Source organism: Oncorhynchus nerka, linkage group LG13, assembly GCF_034236695.1.
Source record: "Oncorhynchus nerka isolate Pitt River linkage group LG13, Oner_Uvic_2.0, whole genome shotgun sequence".
Taxonomy (NCBI): domain Eukaryota; kingdom Metazoa; phylum Chordata; class Actinopteri; order Salmoniformes; family Salmonidae; genus Oncorhynchus; species Oncorhynchus nerka.
In genome coordinates, this window is record NC_088408.1 from 61,857,729 (window position 1) to 61,881,028 (window position 23,300).

A 23,300-nucleotide genomic window follows, 5' to 3' on the forward strand; every position below is an offset into this window, starting at 1 on the left:
TGCAAAAATATTATCAGCCCTGAAAAATGTCTTCTGTCTTAGCTCGTATCTTTATCAACAAGTAGAAATGGACTGATGACAACAGAACTAAAACAGCACACTTTAAAACATGGTTAGTGTAGTATATTTAGCGTATTTAACGATCCTAAGGAATGTATCGCATATAGCTAGCAAATGTTTTATTTTGAAATGTTAATTCATTTAATATTTCCCTGCACCCACTACAGATTTTGTCCTAGGACAGGGCAGCCAGGGGTCGTGCATCGTGGAGCCCTTTAAATGATGACGTATTAATGCAGGATCGCGAATCCATCGTCTTGCTGTGGAATAGCGGAACCACTATCAGTACTTTAATAAAAGTACTCTAAAATTAGCCCTGTTTTTATAATTTCTCTCAATTCTACAAGAGGAGGTTTATGTTACCCGCATTTGTCAGCATTCAACGGGACAATTTCACAACCTCCCAACTAGCTTCAGCCATGAGGACCCTTGTCGTTGGAATTGGAGGGTAAGTGTTAATGTAAGTGCTATTATTTGAATCTGATCTGAAATTGTGTGAGACGAAACCTTGTTATTTCAGAATCACGACCATTCAATCTGACCATTACATCTGAAATGTAGCTGCATTCTTTTGGGCTTATCTTTTGGCCATTGGGGTAGTTGACGTGACGCCCCCTTTTTTTGGGCAACAATGGCAAACCATTTAAATTGGTTAAAATTGTGACATATTACTAAAAGCTTTGTGTGTTTATTTTAATTGTGACATATTACTAAAAGTTGTGTGTGTTTATTACACTTCATGCCGTGTATTTATTTTCTTACTATTTTGAACCGACGCGGTAATTATGCAATGGTTTGACTGTCCCATGTAAGGTTATGGAACTTAATGAACACATTTAATAACATTTCCTTCACCTACTCTTGTATTTATGACATCTATTTCAAGAAACAGTAATCCTAGTCCCTAACAGTAGGCCTAGTCCATTCATGATATTTCCAAATAGTTCTGATTGATTACATGTTATCGTCAAAATCAATGTCCACATGGTGTGGCACGATGTAGTCCTAAAAACCGGACATGAAACATGTTCTGCTTCGTTCAGCCATTCCTATGGTCAAAATGATGTGGGTTTTGGGATAAACGTTGAAAATGCCGCATTCAGTTTATGTCGGAAACTCGGAAACTTCTGATTTAATAATTTAGGCGGAAGAGTCGGATCCCGAGTTCCCACTTGGGCGTTATCAGAATCAATCAATAGGATGTTCTATCTACGCAAATAACTTAATGTTCGTTTTAACACGGAGTTTCTGACAACTTGAACGCAGCATAACACAGGTTTGGGGGGATATGTTATACGTTTTGAATTATGAAGCCTTTTTGCTTTATGTGCTTATTTTGATGACATGAACGCTTCAAAATGCACACATTGGCGTTAACCCATGAAGGTTATCTAATAGAACAACACGTATACAATATTCTAAACGTGTGTTAAATGCAGACCACATTTTCGGGGTTTATAATTTAAAAAACTACAAAACCCCCGATCATTTCCCCATAGGCTTTGGCCAACTAGCCATAGTGGAGTTAGTCACCATTAGTGACTACAAGAAGAAGCCATTACTTTTGGTCTCTATGTGATTCTTCTTTCAGCTGTATGAAGAACTACACGCAAAATGTATATTGTCACCACTAACTGGACAGGGGTGAAAAAATGTACAAAAGAAAAGTCAATTCCATACAAGGAAGGGGAAATTATCATTTAAAGAGCGTCTGCCCCTAAAAACCTAAGTGTAAATAGTTGTGGTCATAGTCAGTCTCGTATCAAACGGAGTTTTGATCCTCAGTGGACCACAATGAGTAAATTAAGGTTGGGGTTGGATTACAATTATGTCAACAAATCATTCCCCCTTTTGCGAAGCTCCACGTGCAAATCGCCCCTCCGCCCACTTCGCTTCCCTTCATTTAATGGGGCACTGTTGTTGTTTCATCGCCCCCAAACAACGCGTTCAAAGGATCACGGCCTTTGGTTTGAGATGTAAAAGCCCTATACGGATTGACCATGTAATGCATAATTCCATCAGGATGCACAGCCAACAACCATTGTTTGCATGCCCTGCCGAAGGACCCTATCATCATGCGGGATATGTGGTTGGAGTTCGTTGGTCCCAAGTGGTGGTGAGTATACCGGTGGCTAGACCATAGACTGCTGGTTATGTAGCTGAAGTTAGCTAGCAGCAGGCTACCAACTAGCTAGCTGGCTAACGTTAGCCTACCTCAATGCACCTTTGATTTGGCATGGAAAAACGATGACATTTCAAATAAGTAATGATTGTGTTGTCCCCCGATTGACTTTAGCCAGCAAGCAAAGATTGAGGGGACCACTGTATTTTAGCTAGCTAACATTAGCATTGCTAGTTATTTTTGTCTTTAAGGTAAAATTGACGACTACATAATATGGCAAAGTTGATTCCTACAAATTATATGCCTACGTTTAGCAATTTCATCGTATTTCCAATGCACTCTAATGTTGTGTAATTTAGAGGAAATAGTCACAAGCGAGGTCCAACCCATGCCTAGACTCTAGGGCACAAATAAATATTGGCTGCAGTTATGGTGATACTCATGTCTGACTACAACAGTGTACTAACTAGCAGCAACAAACTCAAACCAACCCAAGGCCATAGCAAAACATGTCACAGTTGGTTGCATAGTCTAATGGTGTCACTGGCCTGAATGTAATCTAATCTGGAGTCAGTCAGTCTACATCTGGAAAGCACAACATTAGCTTCCAAACAAGATTTAAGTTGTTTCTCAAGCTATGTTTATAATTGAGGGATGATGACAATCGTTGACACTGTTTTTCTTTTAGATAAAGTGCACAGTTGGGTGTCAGACTGATCCCCTGGTCATTAACGGATGCTGGGACCTACCAGAAGGAGCAAAGGTGGGTATCGTAATATGTCCAGCAATGTGATTGCAATGGTTTAGCAACCTCAATCATTTCATTCACTGTTCACTTTCTATTTTCACAGCTTGTCAGCAAGATCTTGGAATAAAAGTGTGTCATGCGACACAAGTAGGCTAAATCACATCCGGCTATGATTGGGAATCCCATAGGGCGGTGCACAATTGGCCCAGTGTCATCTGGGTTTGACCTGGATAGGCTGTCCATTGTAAATAAGAATTTGTTCTTAACTGACTTGCCTAGTTAAAAAAAAAAAAAAAAAATCCTGTGATCTTTCCTTGGTTGTCAGTCTATCTCGACTCCTATGAAAAGGACAGGAGGCCTCTGATAGTGACTTGAGTTACTGCCCTGATGATACTGACGGCTTCATCAACAACGACAAATAATGTGAATTATGTGAAAAGTTGTATTCAAATATACCCATCTTGATAAACAATTAGGCTAATAACCCCAGCCAAGCAGATACAACTAGTAGTCATTTCTGTTGTGAAGTGCATTAGAAAAAAGCTTTGTCCATTTCTAAAGAACAAAATTCAATTTGCCACTTGGCATTTGATAGATACTTTATGCAAACTGACATTATTTGTGGCTTATTTACATAGATGCATATAATGTCCAGGGCATAACCTAGCCTGGTGGAACCAGCCTGATTGCTGTGTTCACCATTCAATTTCATTTCTGTGTGTGTGTGTGTGCGTGTGCGTGCGTGCGTGTGACCAGTATCTTTGATGAGAGGCCAGGAGCTGATCTACGTTGCTATGCCCATCAATGCGGCTCTGGAAAATACCTCAACTCCAGCCTCACCTCTTGCCTGCTCACCAATGGTCATCGATGGGGAGGTCAGAATTAGGTAGGTTTTATCTGACTTGTTCAGACTTCAACATAGGATAGGTAATATCTGACACACAAACATGTACTAACTGCCACTGGTAATAGAAAAGTAACTGTGTGTATGTGTTCACAGAAACATGTATGGAACCAGTACATGGAGACTTGTAAGGTGATGTGATGAGGTCCAGACGGACAAATGAGCTTGATACTGATGTCTCTGAATGGAGAGAGAGAGAGAGAACTGGCACTCGTGTCTTGTAAAATTATAATACCATCGTTTACTTGTATTGTCTTTTTTGATTATTGAATTGAATGGTAGGAAGAAACCCTTTGTATTCTTCACCAGGATCAGGGAACTCCTGTTGTATACAGGACACTACACAGGAAGGTATGACCACTCTGATATCTTTGCCAAGATGGCCCCATTACCACCGGGCAAAATGTCGATGGGCACAGTATCTGTATCGGCTGGGAAAGACAATGAAAGATGACTGGTACACATTATATTAGCAGAACACGGCTTCTATGGTATTATGCGAAGTGTTATTTATTATACATGGACCTTTTACTACATTTGAAAGATATCAAAACACTTACTTTTGAATATCTACATAAATTCAGCAATTGCATTCTCATATTACTCTGTAGGCTACTGACCTATTCAAAGCTTCATCTGGCATCTCACCATACATCTGCCTGTACTTATTGAACTCAACCTAGAGACGTTTTTGTTGTGATAGACGGGATGGGTGTTTAACAACAACAACCGAGGCGTGCTCAACTGTGGGGCAAAACAGACGGCTTTGTTTTAGATTGTTGACCACATGTAAACTATTTAGTCTCCAATGTTTATTGAAAACATTAATACATCGTTAGTTGTTGGTTAGCTAGCGAGTTTTTGCCATATTAGCATTGACATGAAATCTGTCAAAACACCTCAACAAGACATGTTATCAAGAACAAGATAAATCTGCTGAATTACTCGCTGAAACGAGTAATTTACGATTCCCCACATAGGAGTTTCTTGTTATGGTTGGTAGCCATCTTGCCATCCATAATCACAAAAACTCAGACTTCTGCCCCATTGAAGTGAGTGCATCGTTTTCGTGACGTCAGCTAATCCATCTATTGAGTGGGGGGAAAACCGCTTTTTGCGGGCAAGGTGCTGACAGATGGATGTGTCTTGGTGATAGCAAGGACACACCCAAGAAACACCCAAATCAAACCACACCCCCAAGACAACTCACATTTGGCTTCTGTCATGGCGTCAGCATTTCTTGAGGAGCCAGCCAAAAGACCAGGCCAAATCAGCGGGTGCGCAGTTCCCTTTTAATCCACACAACTACAAAAAAAGTATTAACCCAAAAAATATACATTCCCACTCCTTAAGTAATTAGGAAACTCAAATACCCTGCTCAGGCTCTGGGGTCTGAGAGGGTGTGACCGCACGAGACAAGACTCCATGTAGCTCCTCAGATGTAAATAGTTTTAATCCCAGAGTTCAGTTGCAGAAACAATGTTGATCATTGAGCTTTCTTGACTTCTTTCGTACTAGTGCAGTTCGGTTTTTCACCATTTCTATAAATGACACAATCTACTTTCTTCACATGAACAATTTCTGGGTCCTGCCGGTGATACTCAGGCTGCAGTGTAGGCCTACCTTTTTGACAGCCTCCCCATAGGAGACTCTCAACTTCCCTGATTTTGTTCACCACTATAATTTCAACATTTTGCTTCCTGGTCATTCTCTAACACTAAACATGTGAAATCTCTTTCATAGTGATCCCCCCCCACCACACTTCTTACATGTCCAAACATTTTACAGCAAGAACATTGTAAAGACCGCTTACAAAAGCTCTGAGAAGATAGTACACATGTCCCAGCTGCACTTGAGTAGGGAGAGATTTCACATAAAACATACAGAACAGACTTCCTCTTTCTGCCATTAATCATTCTTCAGAAAGGAAACAGCCTGTGAAAATATGTAAACATTTATTAAAGAATGATCAATGCAAGTATTGGCAACATAGGTTCTGCTCCTTCAGGCTACCTCACTGCCCAATCAAAGCGTAAATGTATAAAATTACATAAAAACCGCAAGCGCAGTAAGCTAGAACAATCCCCCAACAGGAAAACAACTTAACAGGTGGAGGCTGGGGTGATGGTGGGAGTAAAAGAAGCAAATGCATTCTAGAAGCAGGATGTGTGACCAGAACCGGTCATTTTAAATAGACCGCCAAATAAGGCAGGCGTGATTGCTACTATCGTCTAATTGGCTGAGGTGGGAAATCGATTCCCATTCCGAACAGGAATCATTTTATTTCAGAAAGGAAACGCCACATAGAAATATATGTTTTGCCATTTATTAAGGAATGAATAATGCAAGTCTTGGCAAATATACATTTTTAATTATTATATATATATATATATATATATATATTAGGCTCTGCTCCTTCATGTTAGCTCACTGCCTAAGAAAGTGTCAATATATAACATGATCTACAAGGAGTGAGTGCGGTAAACTATACCAATACCCCAAAACAGCAGAACCATATGCCAATCTACACATAATACCCCATAATGAAATATTAGCAAATGTATTAAAGATTAAAAAAACATATGTAAATAACATAAGTAATCAGACCCTTTGCTATGAGTCTCGAAATTGAGCTCCGGTGAATTCTGTTTCCATTGATCATCCTTGAGATGTTTCTACAACTTGATTGGAGTTCACCTGTGGTTAATTCAATTGATTGGACATGATTTGGAAAGGCACACACCTGTCTATATAAGGTCCCACAGTTGACAGTGCATATCAGATAAAAAACAATCCATGAGGTTTAAGGAATTGTCAGTAGAGCTCAGAGACGGTACCAAAAAAATGTCTGCAGCATTGAAGGTCCCCAAGGACACCGTGGCCGCTATAATTCTTAAATGGAAGAAGTTTAGAACTACCAAGACTCTTCCTAGAGCTGGCTGTCTGGCCAAACTGCGCAATCGGGGTAGAAGGGCCTTGGTCAGGGGGGTGACCAAGAACCCGATGGTCACTCTGAGAGAGCTCCAGAGTTCCTCTGTGGAGATTGGAGAACCTCCCAGAAGGATAACCATCTTTGAAGCACTCCATCATTCAGGCCTTTATACTAGGGTGGCCAGACGGAAGCCACTCCTCAGGAAAAGACACATGACTGCCCGCTTGGAGTTTTCCAAAAGACACCTAAAGGACTCTGACCATGAGAAACAAGATTCTCTGGTCTGATGAAACCAAGATTGAACTCTTTGGCCTGAATGCCAAGCGTCACATCTGGAAGAAACCTGGCACCATCCCTACGCGGAAGCATGGTGGTGGCAGCATCATGCTGTGAGGATGTTTTTCAGTGGCAGGAATGGGAGACTAGTCAGTATTGAGGAAAAGAATAATGGAACAAAGTACAGAGAGATCTTTGATGAAAACCTGCACCAGAGCGCTCAGGACCTCAGACTGGGGCGAAGGTTCACCTTCCATCAAGACAAAGACCCTAGGCACACAGCCAAGACAATGCAGCAGTGGTTTTGGGACAAGTCTCTGAATGTCCTTGAGTGGCCCAGCCAGAGCCCGGACTTGAATCCGACCTAACATCTCTGGAGAGTCCTGAAAATAGCTATGTGGGAGAAACTCCCCAAATACAGGTGTGCCAAGCTTGTAGCGTCATACCCAACAAGACACGAGGCTGTAATCACTGCCAAAGGTGCTTCAACAAAGTACTGATCAAAGGGTCTGAAGACTTACGTAAATGTGATATTTCTTTATTTTTAGTAAACATTTCTAAACTGTTTTTGCTTTGTCATTGTGAATTGGAGTGGGTTTCGGTTTTCCGGAATGATGGTGTTGTGAGCCATGGCCAACCTTTCAAAGCACTTCATGGCTACCGACGTGGCATAAAAGCAGATACTCTTATTTGCTCAGAGCAGAAAAACAGTAAAGGTGTAGCTACAAGCAGGAACTTCCAGAACATCCGGGGCTCAGCCCTGAAGACATGGTGCTTTCATGCGCTGTGCTCTTCTGACACCAAATAATAAACACTTCTTAATATTATTTAAATGGATTGGGGTCAGTAAACCAATGGAATATGGTGTTAGGTAATTTCGTAGCTACTGTTAATCAAACAAATCTACTAGCGATACTAATTACAAGTGCATAACTAGATGGTAATTTTCCATGAAGAAACATTTTTGAAAAGTATTTTTATCATTTTTGTTGCAATGTTTTCATAAACAATGTACAAGATTTAATTGGCAATAAAAACATTAAAAAAAGCCTAATGTTGATGTTAGTCACATAGCTGCTAACTAATGTGAGCTTGTCATGCTGTGCACACTGTGCAGTTCCAACATAATCCAAAGGGTGGCAGCCCTAACCAGGTAATACTGTTCTGGTTACGTGCAATATAGCAGGATTGGGTAGGCTGCCATCCTTTTGGATTGTTGGAACTCCATAAACTCACATTAGCAGTAGGCTTGTATTGTAATTGTAGAGTGGGGGGACACAGAACTTTTGCAGATAATATGTACAGACTTGGTTGGGTACCAAACACTTGAAAATCCAAATTGTATTATTTGTGGTAATAAATGACAGATTCCAAGGTCAATTAGCTATAGGATAATATTAGGAACCTGAGAAAAGTTTTTGAGTTTTACTGTAGTGACAACACTTCACAATTGTACACACGTGTATGCCAGCATTCAATACTCTCTCCAACTAAATATTCACAATGTTTGTAAATTATATTACACAGTAATAGGTTGCCATTCATTCAGATTAGAAATTAAACAAAATAATACTGTAGCTAAAACATCCAAACTCTGTGTGTGTGTGTTGTGTTACAACAGTGAAAGGAAGCTACTTCCCTGTTGAGGGTAGCATCAAGCTACAGTTGAAGTCGGAAGTTTACATACACTTTGGTTGGCGTCATTAAAACTTGTTTTTCAACCACTCCACAAATTTCTTGTTAACAAACTATAGTTTTCGCAAGTCTGTTAAGACATCTACTTGGTGCATGACACAAGTCATTTTCCCAACCATTGTTTACAGACAGATTATTTCATTTATAATTCACTGTATCACAATTCCAGTGGGTCAGAAGTTTACATACATACATAAGTTGACTGTGCTTTTAAAAAGCTCGGAAAATTCCCCCAAATGATGTCATGGGTTTAGAATCTTCTGATAGGCTAATTGACATCGTTTGAGTCAATTGGAGGTGTACCTGTGGAAGTATTTCAAGGCCTACCTTAAAACTCAGTGCCTCTTTGCTTGACATCATGGGAAAATCAAAAGAAATCAGCCAAGACCTCAGAAAACAAATTGTAGACCTCCTCAAGTCTGGTTCATCCTTGGGAGCAATTTCCAAACGCCCGAAGGGACCCCGTTCATCTGTACAAACAATAGTACGCAAGTTTAAACACCATGGGGCCGCGCAGCCATCATACCGCTCAAGAAGGAGATGCATTCTGTCTCCTAGAGATGAACGTACTTTGGTGCAAAAAGTGCAAATCAGCAAAGGACCTTGTGAAGATGCTGGAGGAAACGGGTACACAAGTATCTATATCCACAGTAAAACAAGTCCTATATCGACATAACCTGAACGGCCACACAGCAAGGAAGAAGCCACTGCTCCAAAACCGCCATAAAAAAGGTTTTGAAGGCCTCCATGCTCGCACATGCTTTTTCAGTTCTGCCCATAAATGTTTTATAGGCTTGAGGTCAGGGCTTTGTGTTGGCCACTCCAATACCTTGACTTTGTTGTCCTTAAGCCATTTTGCCACAACTTTGGAAGTTTGCTTGGGGTCATTGTCCATTTGAAAGACCCATTTGCGACCAAGCTTTAACTTCTGACTAATGTATTGAGATGTTGCATCAATATATCCACAACATTTTCCCTCCTCATGATGCCATCTATTTGATGCCATCAGTAATAATCTGTCTGTAAACAATTGTTGGAAAAATTACTTGTGTCATGCACAAAGTAGATGTCCTAACCAACTTGCAAAAGCTGCAGTTTGTTTAACAAGAAGTTTGTGGAGTGGTTGAAAAACAAGTTTGAATGACTCCAACCTAAGTGTATGTAAACTTCCGACTTCAACTGTGTGTGTATATATATATATATATATATATATATATATATAGCTAAAGTGATGTATTGGAAAACCTCCCAGGTATTTGTGGTGTAATCTGTGTTTGAAATTCACTGCTTGACTGGGGTACCTTAGAGATAATTGTATGTGTAGGGTACAGAGATGAGGTAGTCATTCAAAGGTAGTCACCCCGCTCCTCCGCTCTCTCCACTGGCTTCCAGTTGAAGCTCGCATCCGCTACAAGACCATGGTGCTTGCCTACGGAGCTGTGAGGGGAACGGCACCTCAGTACCTCCAGGCTCTGATCAGGCCCTACACCCAAACAAGGGCACTGCGTTCATCCACCTCTGGCCTGCTCGCCTCCCTACCACTGAGGAAGTACAGTTCCCGCTCAGCCCAGTCAAAACTGTTCGCTGCTCTGGCCCCCCAATGGTGGAACAAACTCCCTCACGACGCCAGGACAGCGGAGTCAATCACCACCTTCCGGAGACACCTGAAACCCCACCTCTTTCAGGAATACCTAGGATAGGATAAAGTAATCCTTCTCACCCCCCTTAAAAGATTTAGATGCACTATTGTAAAGTGGCTGTTCCACTGGATGTCTTAAGGTGAACGCACCAATTTGTAAGTCGCTCTGGATAAGAGCGTCTGCTAAATGACTTAAATGTAAATGTAAATGTAAATTCAAAATGCTACCCTATGAGTCCATGCAACTTATTATGTGACTTGTTAAGCACATTTTTACTCCTGAACTTATTTAGGCTTGCCAATAACAGCGGTTGAACACTTATTGACTCAAGACATTTCAGGTTTTGTAAACTTTTCGAAAAACATTCTTTGACTTTGACATTATGGGGTATTGTGTGTGTTGGCCAGTGACAACAAAGCTCAATTTAATCAATTATAAATTCGGGCTGTAACATATCAAATATGGAAATAGTCAAGGGGTGTGAATACTTTCCGAAGGCACTGTACATAACCAGCTACATAACCAGCAGTCTATGGTCTAGCTACCGGTATACTCCCCACCACTGGGGACCAACGAACTCCAACCACATATCTCCGCATGATGGGGTCCTTCGGCAGAGCATGCAAACCATAGTTGTTGGCTGTGCGTCCTGCTGAAAGCATGCACTGCAAGATCAATCCGTATAGGGCTTTTCAGTCTCAAATGGCCATGATCCTTTGAACGCGTTGGTTGGGGGCGATGAAACAATGGATCACTAAGTGAAGGGAAGCGATGCAGCGGAGGGGCGATTTGCAAGTGGAGCTTGGAAAAGGGGGGTTATTAGTTGTTTTTTAGGGGGAAGACCTTTTTGTTGCAACTTTCATCATTTTATGTGGTTCTGAGTGCAATATTTACATTTTCATTCTCCCACAACCTATTACCCACCAGCATGTCATTGGCTCCATTGTGGGTTATACTCCAACAACCCTCCAACAGAACACCTCTTAAGCGGCATCTCGGCTCCCACGGCTTCGGCTGTTGGTAGGTCGGGGCCTCCCACTCATACGGGTGCGCTTCGGTCTCCTCCATCACTAGATGTGCACCTCGCTGCTTGGCCATTTAGAGCTCAGTGTTGGGTTCTACCTGAGTGATTCTGCCAGTCTTGCCTAAAAGATTAAGCCATGCAAGTCTTAATACATACGGCCGGTACAGTGAAATTGCGAAGGGCTCATTAAATTAGTTATGGTTCCTTTTGATTGCTCCAACGTTACTTGGATGACTGCAGCAATTATAGATCTAATACATGCCAACAAGTGTTGACCACAGATACGTGCATTTATTCAGACCCAAAACCCATGCAGGGTTCTCTCGGACACCACAGACGCTTCTGGTGACTCTAGTGTATAACCTCGACTGGTGATGCGCTGACATCTCATTTGAATGTCTGACCTATCAACTTTCGATGGTACTTTCTGTGCATTCCATGGTGACCACGTGTAACGGAGCCTAAGAAACAGCTACCACATCCAAGGAAGGCAACAGAAAATGACCCACTCCCGACTCGGGGAGGTAGTGATGAAAAATAACAACGTAGGACACTTTCGAGGCCCTTCAATTGGAATGAGTACACTTTAAAACCTTTTAATGAGGATCCATTACTGATGTTTAGAAGTTGGAATTTTACAGTGGTCAGAAACTTCTGAAAGTGTTATTAATTATGTTTAAACCATCACCTTTGACTGCCTGTTGTATATTGTCCATCGGTGTGACATCATGTCCTATGGGGTGAGACCAATAAATAAAAGGGGGAAAAAAGGTGTTGTCTTCAACATAATGTAAAAATAATTATAAAGCATGAGGCAGGTAACATTATCATAATACACAAGTAAACTAATTATCTAGGTTTTTGTCAAATTACTGTGAACCTTACTCAAAATGTAATGGGGGAGACAATTCGTTTATCCTCATTCTACAAAGAAGTTGTTTTTTAAAATTAAAATTCCAGAATATGATTAGAAGTAACTGGCAATGAGTAAAATATTTTTGTCTATTTGAGAATCATTAAACCTTTTATATTAGCATTAATTGTGATGTCACACACCTGAGGACAAATTCAAGGCCCCCCTGCATGAAATGAATGGTTCATTGAAGTGAATTTCTTCAAATTATCGAAGGTTACCACATTACATTTAGAATGGTTTAGACAGTTTATTGCAATAGTTTTTTTTAGAATAAATACTTTTTTTCACTTTTGATTTGGCCATATGGCTAAATGACTTAAATGTAAATGTAAATGTAATAGAGAAATAGTCATTGAAGGCAATGCTACAAATGTACAGAAGATAGCCTTTCGACAACAATTTAACTAAACAATTACCCTGGCTTATATGCATTGATTTGTTCCAAGGAAACACTATTAGCATAACGATGGCCAAATCAGGTGGGCATTTCAGCAATACACATTGCACACCAAAGGGTTGTCCTGTGGCGCGACACCTCATCACTCCACTCAAAGTAATTGGAGTATGTCTGACACAGATTAAACCCAGTCCTAGTATACACATCCAACTGAATGCCAATGGCTTAATCTGTGTCTGAGAAACCTGCGCTTGGTATGTCAGGCTGGAATCTCAAATCTTCACCTGATTTTAAGATTCCAGTCATTTGTGAATCTTACCTGTCTCCAGGACGACCAATGGGGGGAAGTCGACCATGTCCAGTAGTCTGCACCTGCGGATCCCCAACAGCTGCATCATAGCACAGGATGCTTTCTTCAAGGTCCTCTCCCTCCCTCCTCCTCCTGTCTCCTCAATTCAACTTTTTCATGGTCCTCTCCCTCATGTCTCCTCAATTCAACTTCTTCAAGGTCCTCTTCCTCCTCCTCCTGTCTTCTCAATTCAACTTCTTCATGGTCCTCTCCCTCATGTCTCCTCAATTCCACTTCTTCAAGGTCCTCTTCCTCTCCCTCATGTCTCCTCAATTCCACTTCTTCACGGTCCTCTTCCTCTCCCTCATGTCTCCTCAATTGCACTTCTTCATGGTCCTCTCCCTCATGTCTCCTCAATTCCACTTCTTCACGGTCCTCTTCCTCCTCCTCCTGTCTCCTCAATTCAACTTCTTCATGGTCCTCTCCCTCATGTCTCCTCAATTCAACTTCTTCATGGTCCTCTCCCTCATGTCTCCTCAATTCAACTTCTTCATGGTCCTCTCCCTCATGTCTCCTCAATTCCACTTCTTCACGGTCCTCTTCCTCCTCCTCCTGTCTCCTCAATTCAACTTCTTCATGGTCCTCTCCCTCATGTCTCCTCAATTCCAATTCTTCATGGTCCTCTCCCTCATGTCTCCTCAATTCAATTCTTCATGGTCCTCTCCCTCATGTCTCCTCAATTCAATTCTTCATGGTCCTCTCCCTCATGTCTCCTCAATTCCAATTCTTCACGGTCCTCTCCCCCATGTCTCCTCAATTCCACTTCTTCACGGTCCTCTCCCTCATGTCTCCTCAATTCCACTTCTTCATGGTCTTCTCTTGACTGTCAGTTTTTAAGGAGGATAGGGAAGAAGAGGCTCAGTGTCAGTGGTCATGTCTTTCTCTCTCTCCCTTTAGGATGACTCTGTGATAGCTGTGGACAGAAATGGGTTCAAGCAGTATGATGGTAGGGGAAGAGTTTCTTTCTATTTTATCAGCAAGAAGATACATTTCAGAAGATCAAAAAAGTTTAACCTCATTGAGTGTAAGTTTATCGAGTTACTACTTATTTGTAAATGTAAACAATAATGTGACCTATTACCAAAGTTTACATTTACAAATAAGTCATGAGTCAGTGAAACTTAGTGTTCATTTGGAACTCAACACTTTTTAACTTGACTGTCTGATACATTTGTAGTGCTTGATGCGCTCCACATGGACAGAATGATGAGCAAGATTGAATCATGGCGGAAGGACCCCGGTTCATTCCTAGCATCTCAAAGTCTGAGAACACAATGCTCTGTAGGAGAGGAAGTGTTTGTGCTCATCGTCGAGGGCTTCTTGATCTTCAACTACGGGTAACTAAGAGAAAATGGATCTTTCCTCCTATGTGTCGCTCTCCTTCTCCCTCTCTCGGTATGCCCTTTGTCTGTTGTCTGCATGATGAGAATAATTATTTGTCTGGCTTTTTGTTTCATGTTTTGATTGGCAGGCCCTTGAACGAATTAATGGACAAGAGATACTTCCTTGAAATTCCTTATGACGTCTGCAAAGAGAGGAGAGGGTGGGGCTAATATTTTTTTTTAAACTCCGATATAATTGCAATGCTTGGATATAATTATGGTATGTTCAGATAGGCCACTGTATAACCTGTGGCTGATGAAAAAAAACAAGCCTTTGGCCCACCTTTCCTGTGATTGACAGCTCGAGGGTGTATACACCCCCTGACCTGCCAGGGTACTTTGACGGATATGTGTGGCCAAGGTACCTGAAAAACCGGCAAGAGATGGAAGACATGGTATCGGATATTGGTGAGTTTTTCATTTAGAAGATATAAAGATCTTCCTTTGCCAGGTTTGTTTCTGATAGTCGTTGTTCCTCCTCACTCCATTGCTGTTAAAATGCTATTGCCTTAGATCATTCTTTCTGATGCTACCATAAGGTTTTTTCTTTGTCACTCATGCTTTGTTTCCAGTCTTTTTAGATGGATTGAAGTCAAAGGAGGACTTGCTGGATTATGTGTATGGGGATGTAACCATGGAAATACAGTGTCTCATGGGTATGTTTGCTCCTACAAAAAATGAAGTTACTTACCTACTCAAAACTAAACTGTTTTTTTTTGTGATTTGTGATTAGACACCAGAATGATTGGGCCAATGGGAACTAAACGAAAGGGCACTCGATATTTTAATGTTCCAAAATCTTACTTTATTTTGTTGTCTTGTTTTCCCAGGGAAAGACTAAGCAGTTTGATTTCTCAAACGGTTGCTGGAATCTGGAAGAGTAAAAGAGACAATGTGTTCAGAAACAGATGTGTTGAAACTTAGACTAATGTTTACAGCCACAGGAGAAAGACAGGACACACACACACACACACACACACAGTGTAGAACAAACGTTCATGTTAAATCCATGTTACTTTTACTCCAGTGAGGTAAATCTTGTTTACATAGTTTTTTAACTAAGAAAGTATTTTTGCAATCTACAGTACACTTGTTTTGTTCAATCTATAATGGTTATGTACATAGTTAAGGAGTGCAAAGTCTATAAGCAGTGCAGACTCTTGACTAAAGTTAATATGGGCGGCAGGTAGCCTAGTGGTTAGAGCGTTGGACTAGTAACCGAGAGGTTTCAAGATCGAATTCCCGAGCTGACAAGGTAAAAAATGATTTTGTCCTGCCACTGATCAAGGCAGTTAACCCACTGTTCCTAGGCCTTCATTGAAAATAAGAATTCGTTCTTAAATGACTTTCCTAGTCAAATAAAGGTTAAAATATATATATATACTGTATATTTCTCTGTTATACTGCAGTGTTACAAACATATTATGGGCACTATGAAATTCCTGAGTTCCTGAGTAGTGCCATGGCAGGAAATTAATTGATTAAAACGTTGCTGATGTGTGGTTTGGCTCTTAGCATGCCAATGAAATAGTAGCTCACTATTGCATTGTTAAACAGTATAATGTACCAGACATGGGTATAAATAATATGCCATTTCACAAACGCTTTAATCCAAGCAACTTAGTCATGCATAGATGTTTTTTGTATGGGTGGTCCCAGGAATCAAACCCATTATCCTGCCGTTGCAAGCGCCATGCTCTACCAATTGAGCCACAGAGGACCACCATACATACAGTTGAAGTCGGAAGTTTACATACACCTAAGCCAAATACATTTAAATTCAGTTTTTCACAATTCCTGACATTTAATCCTAGTAAAAAATTCCCTGTCTTAGGTCAGTTAGGATCACCACTTTGTTTTAAGAATGTGAAATGTCAGAATAATAGGAGAGAATTATTTATTTCAGCTTTTCTTTCTTTCATCACATTCCCAGTTGGTCAGAAGTTTACATACACTCAATTAGTATTAGCTAGCATTGCCTTTAAATTGTTTAACTTGGGTCAAACGTTTCGGGTAGCCTTCCACAAGTTTCCCCAAATAAGTGTGGTGAATTTTGGCCCATTCCTCCTGACAGAGCAGGTGTAACTGAGTCAGGTTTGTAGGCCTCCTTACTCGCACACCTTTTTCAGTTATACCCTCAAATTTTCTATAGGATTGAGGTCAGGGCTTTGTGATGGCCACTCCAAAACGTTGACTTTGTTTGGAAGTATGCTTGGGGTCATTGTCAATTTGGAAGACCCATTTGCGACCAAGCTTTAACTTCCTGACTGATGTCTTGAGTTGTTGCTTCAATATATCCACATACTTTTCCTCTCTCATGATGCCATCTATTTTGTGAAGTGCACCAGTCCCTCCTGCAGCAAAGCACCCCCACAACATGATGCTGCCACCCCCGTGCTTCACGGTTGGGATGGTGTTCTTTGGCTTGCAAGCCTCTCCCTTTTTCTTCCAAACATAATGATGGTCATTATGGCCAAACAGTTATATTTTTGTTTCATCAGACCAGCGGACATTTCTCCAAAAAGTACGATCTTTGTCCCCTTGTGCAGTTGCAAACTGTAGTCTGGCTTTCTTATGGCAGTTTTAGAGCAGTGGCTTCTTCCTTGCTGAGCTGCCTTTCAGGTTATGTCGATATAGAACTTGTTTTACTGTGGATATAGATACTTTTATACCCGTTTCCTCCAGCATCTTCACAAGGTCCTTTGCTGTTGTTCTGGGATTGATTTGCACTTTTCGCACCAAAGTACATTATTCTCTAGGAGACAGAACGCCTCTCCTTCCTGAGCAGTATGATGGCTGCGTGGTCCCATGGTGTTTATACTTGCGTACTATTGTTTGTACAGATGAACGTGGTACCTTCAGGCGTTTGGAAATTGCTCCCAAGATGAACCAGACTTGTGGAGGTCTACAATTTGTTTTCTGAGGTCTTGGCTGATTTCTTTTGATTGTCCCATGATGTCAAGCAAAGAGGCACTGAGTTTGAAGGTAGGCCTTGAAATACATCCACAGGTACACTTCCAATTGACTCAAATGACATCAATTAGCCTATCAGAAGCTTCTAAAGCCATGACATAATTTTCTGGAATTTTCTGAGCTGTTTAAAGGCACAGTCAACTTATGTATGTACGTAAACTTCTGACCCACTGGAATTGTGATACAGTGAATTATAAGTGAAATAATCTGTCTGTAAACAATTGTTGGAAAAACTACTTTTGTCATGCACAAAGTAGATGTCTTAAACAACTTGCCAAAACTATAGTTTGTTAACAAGAAATTTGTTGAGTGGTTGAAAAACGAGATTTAATGAATCCAACCTAAGTGTATGTAAACTTCTGACTTCAACTTTATATACAGTCATTAAGGCAAAGGGTGGCTACTTTGAAGAATCTAAAGTATAAAATATATTTTGATTTGTTTAACACTTTTTTGGTTACTACATTATTCCATATGTGTTATTTCATAGTTTTGATGTCTTCACTATTATTCTACAATGTAGAAAATAGTCAAAATAAAGAAAACCATGGAATGAGTAGGTGTGTCCAAACTTTTGACAGGTACTGTGTATATACACAACCGTTCAAAAGTTTGGGGTCACTTAGAAATGTCCATGACATTGTTAATATTGTAAATGACTATTGTAGCTGGAAACGGCAGATTTTTTTTAAATGGAATATCTACATAGGCGAACAGAGGCCCATTATCAGCAACCATCTCTCCTTTGTTTCAATGGCTGGTTAGCGCCAGTTTGCTCTCTTCTGTGAAGGGAGTAGTACACAGTGTTGTACAGATTTTCAGTTTCTTGGCAGTATCTCGCATGGAATAGCCTTCATTTCTCCGAACAAGAACAGACTGAGTTTCAGAGTTCCAGTGTCTGTGTTCTTTTGCCCATCTTAAGCTTTTCTTTTTATTGGCCCGTCTGAGATACGGCTCTTTCTTTGCATCTTTGCCTAGAAGGCCAGCATCCCGGAGTCGCCTCTTCATTGTTGACATTGAGACAGGTGTTTTGCGGGTACTATTTAGTGAAGCTGCCAGTTGAGGACTTGTGAGGTGTCTGTTTCTCAGACTAGACACTCTAATGTGCTTGTCCTCTTGCTCAGTTGTGCACCAATCCTCTTTCTATTCTGGTTAGAGCCAGTTTGCACTGTTCTGTGAAGGGAGTAGTACACAGCGTTGTACGAGATCTTCAGTTTCTTGGCAATTTCCCGCATGGAATAGCCTTCATTTCTCAGAACAAGAATAGACTGACGAGTTTCAGAAGAAAGGACTTTGTTTCTGGCCATTTTGAGCCTGTAATCGAACCCACAAATGCTGATGCTCCAGATACTCAACTAGTCTAAAGAAGGCCCGTTTTATTGCTTCTTTAATCAGGACAACAGTTTTCAGCTGTTTTAACATAATTCAAAAGGGGTTTCTAATGGTCAATTAGCCTTTTAAAATTATAAACTTGGATTAGCTAACACAACGTGCCATTGGAACACAGGAGTGAAGGTTGCTGTTAATGGGCCTCTGTTCGCCTATGTAGATATTACATTAAAAATCAGCCGTTTCCAGCTACAATAGTCATTTACAACATTAACAATGTCTACACTGTATTTCTGATCAATTTGATGTTATTTTAATGGTCAAAAATTTAGCTTTTCTTTCAAAAACAAGGACATTTCTAAGTGACCCCCAAACTTTTGAAAGGTGGTACATATACTGTATATTACATGCACAACAGAAAATCCACAACATACATGAATTGCACAGTCCTATAAAATAACTAAATGTAACAGAACAACATAGAGCCTACAACAGAGCAATATTGCACAATAGCTATCATTTTCTGTGTTATCATCCAACTAATTATTGATGATGTCCAATATCCGTAGTTTACAATATAAATGTTTTTCAAGTTTTTGTGTCCTGTGCCAATTCTAAATTAACAATGTTGTGGTCAGCACTCCTTCTATGCAGGCAATCATTACACTGTTCAAATATGGGGGCATGACAGTACCAAACAAACATGTCAAAGTTCAACCACTGACAATCCCAAATGAAGGACACCACCCGATCCTCAGTATATAGACAGATTTTTGTACAAAGAGCCCATAGCTGCTGTCTATAGGGGTGAGTACTGTCCTGCTATCTATCTCTACACTGCAATACTTTTACTGGTCACTGGCTCTATAGCACTGTAATGGTTATCTCCAAACATGGTTCACTGGATTTGTCTGGTGTGAGGTCCACTAATTGATAAACTAAAGGTATTATTTACCTTGACTAGGAGTAAAAATGTCTGATTTCCAAAATGAATAAAAACAAGACAAATATTTTCCAGGAAACATGAAATGATAAGACTTTGAAAAGCTAGTCTCTGTTGGACCCGTGCTGGAGACCTCAGAATAAAAACATAACAGAATTTGATTACTGATATGGGAAGATAAAAACACAGTTTAGTTCAATGGTAGGTTTGAGATATACAGTGTTCTTTGATTCAATGAAGACTTTGTCTCCACTGGAATGTTCTAGACCCTGCCATGTTTACTTGTCCACCTCATGGGTACAGAGTGATGTAATAGTGTGACTGTTAATAATGTGTGGTGTCTGTGAAGCTTATGCTTCAAGAAATATTTTGATGTGATCTGTTTGGAAGTATAATTTTTCTCTGGTAATTGAACTATCATGTATTTCTAAACAGTAATTTACCACCCACTGGTTATTACACCTTTCTTACACTTTTTTTAGTGCCTCTGTCATATCGCTGAATCTACCTTTAAATGTGGTGACTATTGTGTAATCGAAACAAAATTGATTGAGTAATGCTATGTTTTTGAACTTTGTGATAGTTACCAAGATGAGGACAGTCTTGTGTTTGTGGATCGTCATGGCAGTGCTCTGTCCAGGAGAGGTCAAAGGTCATAAAGGTCACGGAGGTGACCACCACCAGGGTCAGGGGCTTGACCAGGATCATGATCACGGGCGCGATAACAACCACGATCACGACCACGGGCACAGGCGAGACCATGAACACAGGCGAGACCACAACCACGGGCATCATCACCCTGAGCCCGGTGACAATGGCACCAAACCAGTGATACAAGGTAACGGGGGGTTTGCCTTCAGCCTGTACAAGCAGCTGGTGGTTCAGCCTGACAACCAGGGCAAAAATGTGTTCTTCTCCCCACTGAGTGTGTCCCTGGCCCTGGCTGCTCTGTCCGTGGGGGCCAGGGGTCAGACCCACCAGCAGCTCTTCACTGGTCTGGGCTTCAACAGCAGCCTACTGACACAAGAACAGGTGGACCAGGCCTTCCAGACCATACTAACACAGCTCAACCAGAAGAACGGAGTGGACCTGTCCATAGGAAGTGCACTTTTCCTGCACAACACCTTCAAACCACACCCTGAGTTCCTCAAGGACATGAAGCGCTTCTACCTCTCCGAGGGTTTCACTGTCGACTTCACCAACACGGCCGAGGCCATCGACACGATCAATAAATACGTGGGGGAAAAGACTCGAGGCAAGATAGACAAGTTAGTCAAAGATCTGGACCCAACCACTGTCATGTATCTCCTCAGCTACATATACTTCAAAGGTAAGAGGATTTTGCAAACTATAAGATTAAAAAAAAAACAATAAGCAAAAAATGTAATGGAGTTCACGTATTTGATTGATGTAGACCTTGTGGACATATGTAATTCCTTCTAACTCTGCCAATATGTATTTTTGTCTCTGGGTGTTGGTATTAATGATGCCACTGTACTTTTTGGCTGTATTTCCTGCTGAATCTTGCCAGGTCTCCCCCAGATTAGATTTTTTTTGCCTCAGATTTACCGCTTTTAGTCTGGTAACCTTTAATCATCATAATATTTGACGATTTTCTAATTCTCAAGGAAAATGGGAGATTCCATTTGACTCTAAAGACACAAAGGAGGACACATTCCATGTGGATGACAACACCACTGTTCCGGTCCAGATGATGAGCGTGAAGAAGAGGTTCTCCGTCTACTACGACCAGGAGATCTCCACCAGTATCCTGCAGCTCCACTACAACGAGTCAGTGTCAATGATGCTGGCGCTACCAGAGAAGGGACTCGCCAGTCTGGAGGAGGCCATATGTCAGAACCACATCACCAAGTGGCACAGGTGGATGAAGGCCAGGTATGACCCGTCTCAATCAGGACGCATCACTCTCATAGAACTAATGAACGTTGGGTGGGTGAAACAACCACATATCACAAGCATTGCAAGTAAAATCTTCTTCCTGTCCAATTTTGTCTTTAGGGAATACCAGGTGCATGTTCCCAAGATGTCTGTCACCACAACATACTCCCTCAAGGACGTCCTGAGTGGAATGGGAATGCCGGACATATTCAGTAATGGAGCTGACTTCAGTGGAATATCAGAGGATCTGAAGGTGGCTGTTTCAGAGGTATGGAACATTTTCACTCTCAATGTTTTAATGCCTGTCAATCAATTCTTCCATGAAATATGATACATTTTGGCCTCAATATTGCCGTTATTTTCAATTTGTTCGCTTTTTCAGGGAGCCTCTGAAAGCTCTCTGTGGGTCCCAAGAGAATCACTGCCCTAGAACATATTGTATGTGAACCATGTGAACTAGGCCTATCTACTGTACATCAGACTGCATTGTGTGGTTGCTTTCAGGTGGCGCACCAAGCCTCCTTGGATGTGGATGAGGCTGGAGCGACTGCAGCAGCTGCTACAGGTGTGGTCATCATGCCACTCTCCTTCCGAAGAACCCCTGTGTTGAAGTTCAACCGTCCGTTCATGGTCATTGTGATGGACCAGGAGACCAAGAGTATTCTCTTCATCGGCAAGATCATCAACCCGGCCAACAAATAAAACCAGTGCTTTGTAAAACCAGTGTTGTAGAAAACATGTGCTCTATAAAAGCTGTGGTCTATAATCGCAAATTGAAGCGTAAGCGCATGCTTCGCCTGTGCTGCTGTTACATAACCCATCCAAACTTCTCTGGCTCAATCTAGCCTGGGAAGCTATAACTAACAAGCGTGTAAATCCTCTGTATTCACTTTGGTGGATATTTTTACAACTACTAAATGCATATCACCATTTGCTGCCAGTCTTTCCTTTTTATCTTTACTGTAATGGGGACATTTAAGATGACCAAAGTTCATATTTAGCTAAGTGATCAACACAATGTTTAGCATATTTGGAGTTTCTGTAATACACATAATTACTCTATTTGTGACACTTGAGGTGCAGTTGATGGTCACTAGACTTGATGCTGAATGTTCTGGATTATTCTCATATCTGTTGATAGTGATTGACACCAGACTGGAGGTACTGTTGTATTGTTTTGAAGACATTCTGTGAGTACTGGGGGGCCATACTTGCGGACATAAGCAACCATTTAAATTGAAACCGTTTCTCCGGCTCAAAATGTGTATCAGCCAATTCAAATCGTTAATTTACTTGCACGTGACAGAACGCTAAATTGAAGCTGGTCCCATCAGATTAAAATGGCAAATGTTAGCCCTATGCTAACCTCAACAGGTGTCAGTGATTATATCCTGGAACAAGTTCTGCATCAGCAAATTTAAATCGTTGACATAGTTGGGCGTGTTCCAACACTTGTTCATGGAAGCCTCCTGAACATACCTGAGTCCAACAGCACATTCTGATCATCCAGGCAACTTTCACGTGTATTTTGCCTGACTTCAAATTGCTCTCTAAAGTGCCTAGTCCATGTAATTGTCACAGATTGTGGCAAGGGTTCGAATCTCACAAGTACTGTGTCAGTGTGATGAAAAGGGACGTAGCCTACAGCCAACAGCTTGGAAATTAATAATTAATTAAATCAAGAGCTACCTCTTACAGTTTGTGGTGCAAG

General features: G+C 41.1%; 1 protein-coding gene across 5 annotated transcripts; it reads left to right on the forward strand.

Moving 5' to 3' along the window:
- The first annotated feature begins 464 nt into the window (after positions 1–464).
- Positions 465–22,521, forward strand: LOC115139797 (alpha-1-antitrypsin-like). Of its 5 annotated transcripts, XM_029677591.2 has the most exons (13): positions 2,023–2,176; positions 2,871–2,945; positions 3,687–3,816; positions 13,044–13,134; positions 13,961–14,009; positions 14,241–14,400; positions 14,535–14,606; positions 14,747–14,853; positions 15,018–15,101; positions 20,274–21,020; positions 21,319–21,586; positions 21,710–21,857; positions 22,094–22,521. In XM_029677591.2, the coding sequence occupies exons 2-13, from the start codon at positions 2,918–2,920 to the stop codon at positions 22,289–22,291; spliced, it is 2,082 nt and encodes a 693-aa protein (XP_029533451.1). In that variant the 5' UTR covers positions 2,023–2,176; positions 2,871–2,917; the 3' UTR covers positions 22,292–22,521. The 5 variants fall into 5 exon arrangements, with proteins under 5 accessions (XP_029533452.1, XP_029533453.1, XP_029533451.1 ...); XM_029677592.2 differs by lacking the exons at positions 2,023–2,176; positions 2,871–2,945; positions 3,687–3,816 and adding an exon at positions 465–508; XM_029677593.2 differs by lacking the exons at positions 2,023–2,176; positions 2,871–2,945; positions 3,687–3,816 and adding an exon at positions 504–520.
- Positions 22,522–23,300: the final 779 nt, after the last annotated feature.

Excerpts from the sequence above, each read along its gene's own strand:
- LOC115139797 (XM_029677591.2), top strand. The coding sequence starts at position 2,918 with ATGCTGGGACCTACCAGAAGGAGCAAAG. Across the intron at positions 13,135-13,960 it reads CACAGGATGCTTTCTTCAAG|GATGACTCTGTGATAGCTGT; the intron begins GTCCTCTCCCTC and ends CTCTCCCTTTAG. Across the intron at positions 15,102-20,273 it reads GGAAATACAGTGTCTCATGG|TTACCAAGATGAGGACAGTC; the intron begins GTATGTTTGCTC and ends ACTTTGTGATAG.